General features: G+C 35.9%; 3 protein-coding genes across 3 annotated transcripts in view; all 3 read left to right on the plus strand.

Annotated features, from left to right (window-relative positions):
• On the plus strand, nucleotides 975–2,504 carry LOC104745338 (UDP-glycosyltransferase 76C2-like). Its single transcript, XM_010466539.2, has 2 exons — nucleotides 975–1,489; nucleotides 1,579–2,504. Exons 1-2 carry the CDS (start codon nucleotides 1,024–1,026, stop codon nucleotides 2,454–2,456), a joined length of 1,344 nt encoding a protein of 447 aa, XP_010464841.1. The 5' UTR covers nucleotides 975–1,023; the 3' UTR covers nucleotides 2,457–2,504.
• On the plus strand, nucleotides 2,604–5,151 carry LOC104748134 (putative pentatricopeptide repeat-containing protein At1g28020). The gene is made up of 2 exons (XM_019236638.1): nucleotides 2,604–2,659; nucleotides 2,877–5,151. Exons 1-2 carry the CDS (start codon nucleotides 2,604–2,606, stop codon nucleotides 5,149–5,151), a joined length of 2,331 nt encoding a protein of 776 aa, XP_019092183.1.
• LOC104748135 (putative pentatricopeptide repeat-containing protein At1g28020) overlaps nucleotides 7,214–8,002 on the plus strand; it is a 1,220-nt gene continuing 431 nt past the window's right edge. The window contains exons 1-3 of the mRNA XM_019236639.1: nucleotides 7,214–7,387; nucleotides 7,484–7,746; nucleotides 7,795–7,975. Coding sequence (XP_019092184.1) covers nucleotides 7,214–7,387; nucleotides 7,484–7,746; nucleotides 7,795–7,975 — 618 coding nt within the window. The remainder of the gene's footprint in view (nucleotides 7,388–7,483; nucleotides 7,747–7,794; nucleotides 7,976–8,002) is intronic.

Consider the following 8,002-nt stretch of genomic DNA (forward strand, 5'->3'; position numbering starts at 1 on the left):
AAAAAAAAAAAAAAAAAAAAAAAAGACTTGTGTGCTATTATTGATCTCCCAATAGTTTCATTTACTGAATAATTTACTGTCTACATCTAAAATTGTATATCTCATGTTGTAAAAAACAAAACCGAGAAACCGTTTCTAAATGACATCGACCGTGGTTGCCAACTTCTCATGTTGTTTGGGTCTATCGAGTCTCTCTCGACTAAACCAAACCAATAGTGGTCGATATTAAGTATTAGTGTATAACCCACCGGTTGAGTACATGTTAACCTTTATGTGTTTTTATTTAAACTAATGAGCTTAGTTAGACAATCCATGTCTCGTAAAGATTTAATAAAAGCAAGTTGTGACAGTAAGAGCCAAATCCCAAAGTCATTCACTTTTGGAGGTATGTTGTAAGACAGTCACTGCTCTGTCATATTCTAAAATATTGACTTAATCTCTATGTTCGACAAATCTCAGTTCGCATTGTTTTTCCACTTCCACTCATCAATTTTAAATCGAACTCACATCTGGTGTATCAATAACGGTGTAAGAAACCAATTCCTATTCGGATACCAAATTGAATTTGAGTTTTATATATTGGCCGTCGTAATTAACATACAGATTCATTGGATAACTCAAATGATTTAGCAACAAAATAAGTTTCTTGAAAAATGTATAAATTTTAAGATATAATAATAGTTTCTACAAAACTTAATCTAAAAAAAGAAATGTTTTAAAGTCAACAAAATTTGGTTACAACTTACAACTCAGTTGGCATTTTTCCTAAATTTAGCAGCAAATTGAATGATAAACATGCTGTTAAATATGATTGTTTTAATAACAAATTTGATAACCCCACATGCAGTTGGTCATTGATTAACAACAAAGTAGACTCACTTTTAATATAGTTTTAGACTGAATCAGCAAGACTTATAAGCTCTCGTATTCGTCTTTGCACATCTATATATAATATAGCCATTACCTGTGTGAACAAGAACTTAAAACAGAGAGAAACACAACACCAACAACAACAACAAAAATATGGAGACTAGAGAAACAAAACCAGTGATTCTTCTCTTTACTTTTCCTTTACAAGGTCACTTAAACCCAATGTTTCAGCTCGCCGACATTTTCTTCAACAGAGGCTTCTCCATCATTGTGATCCACACTGAGTTCAACTCTCCAAACTCTTCCAAATTCCCTCATTTCACTTTCGTCTCCATCCCCGATGGCTTGTCTGAACCCGAATCCTGCCTGGATGTCATCGAGTTTATCCATGTCCTCAATTCCAAGTGTGTTGCTCCTTTCGGTGATTGCCTAAAGAAGCTTTTGTCTCAAGAACCAACTGCAGCTTGTGTGATTGTAGATGCTCATTGGTACTTCACTGACGGTTTAACCGAAAAATTCGGTATCCCGAGGATTGTACTCCGGACGGTTAACCTCTCAGCTTTCGTCGCTTTCTCCAAGTTTCATGTACTACGAGAGAAAGGGTACCTTGCTTTACAAGGTATATATGTACAGATCGAATTCAAGATTTATCTCTAGTTTTTTTTTGTTTCATTCTTGTTGACTTTTCTTCTCTCTACTCCATGGCAGAGTCTAAGGCAGACTCACCGGTACCCGAGCTTCCATATCTTAGAATGAAAGATCTTCCATGGTTCCAGACAGAAGAACCAAGATCTGGGGATAAGTTACAGAGAGGTACGATGAAGTCACTGAAGTCTTCCTCAGGGATCATATTCAACGCCATTCAAGATCTTGAACCAGATCAGCTTGACCAATCCCTTAAAGAATTCCCAGTTCCATTCTTCTGTATTGGACCCTTTCATAGGTACATTTCAGCTTCATCTACCAGCTTACTTACACAAGACATGACCTGTCTCTCCTGGTTAGACAAGCAAGAACCTAATTCCGTGATCTACGTAAGTCTTGGAAGCATTGTCTCCATCGATGAATCTGAATTCTTGGAGATTGCTTGGGGTCTAAGAAACAGCAACCAGCCTTTTCTATGGGTGGTTAGACCCGGTTCAGTCCACGGCAAGGAATTGACTGAGATTCTTCCTAAAGGGTTCATGGAAGGTCTTCAAGGTCGGGGTAAAATAGTGAAATGGGCACCTCAGCCTGAAATTTTAGCTCACCGTGCAACAGGCGGGTTCTTGACACATTGTGGATGGAACTCAACACTTGAGGCCATATGTGAAGCTATACCATTGATTTGCAAACCTTCTTTTGGGGACCAGAGGGTGAATGCTAGGTACATTAGCGATGTTTGGAAGATTGGATTGCATTTGGAGAACAAGATTGAGAGACTAGAGATTGAAAATGCAGTTAGAACACTAATGACAAGCTCAGAAGGAGAAGAGATCCGCAAGAGGATCTTGCTAATGAAGGAAACTGCTGAACAATGCCTTAAGCTTCCAGGTTCATCGTTTCGGAATCTCGAAAAGTTAATTGCTTATATATTGTCTTTCTAATTCCGTGTTCGTTCTTCTCCACATCCAAATTTGTTTTCCTTTGATGTTTTCCTTTGATTTTAATCTGCATTCCCAAAATAAAGACACATTTTAATCGTTTATATATCACTCAAAAACTTTCATTCTAAAACTTTATTGAACGAGATAATGGAAACCCTAATTTGTTTAACCCTAACTAATCTTTCCAAAACAAAACAGGGCTGGTTTAACCCCTAACTCAAGTAAAACCCTAATTTGGTTTAACTTCAGAATTTACTTGCCAAACTAGGAAACTACAATCGATTGGGCCATAATTACGAGAAGCTTAGCCCATTAGCGTCGTAATCTTTTAAAATGCAAACTCGCAATTAATACAAATCGATTTACTTCACAATCGATTTACTCGTAATCTTTTAGCCCATTAGCCCATTAGCCCATTAGCGTGGCGCGTAATCTTCAGCAACACGCAAAGCGACTCATCGCTCACAGTAGTAGGCCTCGATTCTTCTGCACCTACAGAAACGGAACCCTATCGTCTTCGGCGACGAACCAAACTCTACAGAGTCGGATCGAAGCGGCTTTAGATCAGAAAGCAGCAATCACTACGGTGCTTGAGCAATGGCGACAACAACAGGGGAATCAGTTAAACCCTTTGTTGGTGAGAGGAGTCTACGAGAAGCTCCACGAATCCAAAAGATATAGTCAAGCCCTAGAAGTATCAAACTGGATGGTCAATAACAAGATCTGCAATCACCTCCCTGAAGATTTGGCAGTTCGATTTCATCTAATCGAGAACGTTTTGGGATTGGAAGAATCAGAGAAGTTCTTTAACAGTATCCCCGAGAATCTGAAAGGTGAATCTATCTACACTGCTCTGTTAAAGAGTTACGCAAAATCTGGTGAGAAATCTCTAAGTAAAGCTGAATCTACTTTCGAGAAGATGAGGAAGCTAGGTATGCTCTTGAGACCTTCACCATACAACTCGATGGTCTCACTATACAGCTCTCTCAGAAACCGAGTTAAGGTCGATGAGATTCTCAGAGAGATGAAAGAGAACAACACTGAGATAGATAGTCCCACCGTGAACAACACCTTACGAGTATACGCTGCTGTTTCTGATGTTGCGACAATGGATAAGTTCCTAGCTGATTGGAATGAAACTACAACGCTTGAGTGGCTCACAACGCTTGACATGGCAAAGGCTTATCTGAGAGATGGTTCAAAGGGAAAGGCAAGAGATATGCTTCGTAAAACAGAGGAACTGAATGATCCAAAGTCTTATGAGGGACTCATGAGGCTATATGGTGAAGCAGGAGAGATTGAAGATGTGTACCGTATATGGGACTTGTACAAGAAGACAAGAAACAAGAACAATGAGGGATTTCGAGCGTTGATTGGTTCCCTCTTGAAGCTTGATGACTACAAAGGAGCAGAGGAGATATACTACAATGAGTGGGAGTGCTCGGGTCTTGAATTTGATCTCCGAGTACCATCGACGTTGATCTCTGGCTATCGCGCAAAGGGCATGGTGAAGAAGGCAGATAACTTATTGTACAAGACTATGAAGAATAAAAGATTGGTTAAACCGATTAATCCATTGATTGAGGACTGGCTGAAAAACAAAAACCAAGTGAAGCCGTCCAACTTGAGAGACCTTATCAAGAATCTGTGTGACTCAAATCAATTATCTAAAGCACTTGAGGTATCATCATTGTTGTGTGATAGAAAGAGTTTTAATATTTTTCCAGAAGATTATGTTACAAGGTTTCATCTGTGTGAGAAAGTGTTGGGTTTGGAAGAAGGAGAGAAGTTTTTTGAAAGAAGCATCCCGGGGAACATGAAGGATTACTCTGTGTACAACACTCTCTTAACCTCGTACACAAGATCTGACAAAGGACTAGAAAAAGCGGAAGGCGTTTTCGAGAAGATGAAAGAGCTAGGTTTCCTCTCAAAACTTTCCCCATACAACTCGATGATATCTCTCTATATTCAGCTTGGGAAACAAGGTAGGGCTAAGAATCTTCTACTGGTGATGAAGGAGAAGAACATAGAGCACGACAGTGTCACGACGAACAACGTTTTGAGGATGTACGCAGATGAAGGTGACATAGAGACAATGGAAAAGTATAGGAGAGAGTGGGTTAACGATGATGAGCAAACCAAGCTTGAAATGAGGACGACTGGCGAGATGGCAAAGGCTTACGAAAGAGCGGGGCTACTACTAAAGGCGATGGAGATAACTAGTAAAAGAGAAGTGCAGCGTATATGGAATGAGTACAAGAAGAAGGCAAAGGAAGAGTTTGAAAGAGATACGCTTCGCCCATGGGTGAAGAGAGACGAGATTAAGAATGAAGAATATCGAAATGTGATTAGAACTCTGTTGAAGCTTGGCGATGTACAAGGAGCAGAAGCGATATATGAAGAATGGGAACCACAAGGACCCGAGTTCGATAATGGAATACCATGTTTGCTAATCTCTCGTTATTACGAGGAGGATGATAAAGACAAGGCAAAGGAGGTAGAGTATTCGAGTAGACAGAAGCGGAGGCGGATGCAGTTTAAGCTATTCAAGGAAGACTTGATCGGTTGCGCGGTAGGGGTTGTCGTGTCTGTGCTCCTGTTCTCGGTTCCTCCGATCGTATTATCGCTTTGTCTACAGAATCCCGTCTACTTTTTTGTGTTGGCCATCGTTCTGCTTGCTTTATCGGGCTATTGAACATCCTAATATTCTTGTATTTCTTTTTTTGGTTTAGAACCACAAGTTTTTGTTCGGTTTGAAACTTACTTTTGGTTAAGTTTGGATTCATTTGGTTTTCTATTAATATCTATCTATATATACATTTTTTAAGTATATTTTCGGTTCTATCCTTTTATTTGTTTTTATTTACAAAGTTAATCCCTAAAAAATTTCCAAAAATAACATTATTTCAGATTTTATTTCCTAAATATTTTACATATCATTCCAACTAAAAAAAATACAACATAATCAATATAGAAACATAAACTATGATATATTTAACCACACTTTATATTGTGTATTGAAGATATTCTATCTCTTAATCATTTGCAAACAAAGAAAATCTATTATGTATTGAAGATATTCTATCTCTTAATCTTTTGCAAACAAAGAAAACAACAATTTGATTCCTATTTTGTTTTCTAAACCCTGTGAGCTTTAATTCTTAATGTAAGAAGAATTTTGATTCATATTTATTTAAATATTATAATTAATATATAAACTTAATAAAATTTTAAAATATTATGAATATGTAAAATTAATTTTTTTAAATACTATATAATATGGTTATATTGTAGATGGATAATAAAGAGGACATATTAAAATAAATAAAATATCATTAAATTTGTGCTAACACGGGTTAAATCATCATTTTATTATTTGTCAACACTATTAATATTAGAATATTTGACATATACAAATTAAGTTGATTTAACTAAGATTCTGTAAAATAATTAAATTATTAGGAAAAATATGACTTAATCATAGCGTGTAAATGACTTACTATGTATTTAGATCCCTTATTTTTGTTATAATAATTAAAAATCAAAATAGAATCTCAAACACTAAACAAAACAAACAAACAAATGGTCATAAAGTATATTGCGGGTTTAAAAATTAATATAAACATTTAGCTGCACAAACGGTCGGGAAATTCAGTTTCTTCTATTTGGAAAACATTCAATATTTAACAAACAAATACAATATAAAATATAAATAATAATAAAAATTATATGCACGCGGTATACCGTAAGTTAAAATCTAGTATATATATATTTTTGAAGTACATTTTTGTTTCTACCATTTTATTTGTATTTATTTACAAAGTTAATTCTTAAAAAAATTCCAAAAATAATATTTACTTCAGATTTTGTTTCCTAAATATTTTACATTCCATTCCAACTAAAAAAAATTACAGCAAAATCAATATGAAAACAGAAACTATGATATATTTAATCACATATTCTATTGTGTTTTGAAAATATTATATCTCGGAATCATTTGCAAACAAAGAAAACAACAACTTGGTTCCCATTTTGTTTTCCAATACCTGTGAGCTTTGATTCTTAACGTAAGAAGAACTTCGATTCACATTTATTTAAATATTATAATTAATATATAAACTTAATAAAATTTTAAAATATTACGAATATGTAAAAAGAAAAAAATTTTAAAATACTATTTAATATGGTTATATAGTAGATGAGCTATAAAGAGACATGTTGGAATTAATAAAATATCCTTAAATTGTGCTAACACGGGTTAAATCCTCATTTTATTATTTTTCAACACTATTAATATTAGAATATTTAACATATAAAATCAAGCTGATTTAACTAAAATTGTGTAAAATAATTAAATCATTAGGAACAATGTGACTTAATTATAGCGTATAAATAACTTATTATGTATTTAGATCCCTTATTTTTTGTTATAATAATTAAAAATCAAAATAGAATCTCAAACACTAAACAAAACAAACTAAAATTTAACAAACAAATGGTCATGAAATATAGTGCGGGTTAAAAAATTAATATAAATATTTAGCCGTATAAATAGCTAGAAAATTTAGTTATTCTTCTATTTACAAAACATCCAATATTTAACAAACAAATACAACTAGCTACAGTATTTTTTAATTTAATATTTGATTAAATTTTCCAATGAAAGGAAATGTTCAGCATAAGGGTTAACTATATAAACTGATTAAAATTATAATATCACAAAACCCTAAACCTTGTCCTCTGTGTCATCATCGGCCATGATCATGACGCATAATCTTCAGCAACACGCAAGGCGAATCCTCGCTTACAGTAGCAGGTCTCGTTTCTTCTGCTCCTACACCAACGGAACCCTACCGTCTCCGGCGACGAACCAAACTCTGCTGAGTCGGATCGAAGCGGCTGATGCGAATCGGAAAGCAGAAATCACAACGGTGCTTGAGCATTGGCGACAACAACAACAACAACATGGGAATCAGTTAAACCCTTCTTTGGTGAGAGGTATCGTCGAGAAGCTCAACTGTTCCAAGAGATATAGTCAAGCCCTAGAGGTATCAGAGTGGATGACTAAACAAAAGATCTGCAATCTTGTCCCGGAAGACTTCACAACTCGTTTTCATCTGATTGAAAACGTTTTGGGTTTGGGAGAAGCAGAGAAGTTCTTGGAGAGCATCCCGGAGAATCTAAGAGGTGAGTCGATGTACACTTCTCTGTTAAGAAATTACTCAAGACAACCAGGGTTGAGAGCTCTGTGCAAAGCCGTATCTACTTTCGAGAAGATGGAGAAGCTAGGGTTGCTCCTGAGACCTTCACCTTACAACTCGATGACATCACTCTATAGCTCTCGCGGAAACAGAGATAAGGTCCATGAGATCCTACAAAAGATGAAGGACAACAACGTTGAGTTCGATAACGTCACCGTGAACAACGCGTTGCGAGTATACGCTGCTGTATCTGATGTGGAGACCATGGACAAGTTTCTAGCTGACTGGAGTGCCATTACAACACTTGATGGGCTCACGGTACTTGACATGGCTAAGGCTTATCTG

Source organism: Camelina sativa, chromosome 15, assembly GCF_000633955.1.
Source record: "Camelina sativa cultivar DH55 chromosome 15, Cs, whole genome shotgun sequence".
NCBI classification, from domain to species: Eukaryota; Viridiplantae; Streptophyta; class Magnoliopsida; order Brassicales; family Brassicaceae; genus Camelina; species Camelina sativa.

Excerpts from the sequence above, each read along its gene's own strand:
- LOC104745338 (XM_010466539.2), top strand. The coding sequence starts at position 1,024 with ATGGAGACTAGAGAAACAAAACCAGTGATTCTTCTCTTTACTTTTCCT. Across the intron at positions 1,490-1,578 it reads AGGGTACCTTGCTTTACAAG|AGTCTAAGGCAGACTCACCG; the intron begins GTATATATGTAC and ends ACTCCATGGCAG.
- LOC104748134 (XM_019236638.1), top strand. The coding sequence starts at position 2,604 with ATGGAAACCCTAATTTGTTTAACCCTAACTAATCTTTCCAAAACAAAA. Across the intron at positions 2,660-2,876 it reads TCCAAAACAAAACAGGGCTG|CGTGGCGCGTAATCTTCAGC; the intron begins GTTTAACCCCTA and ends TTAGCCCATTAG.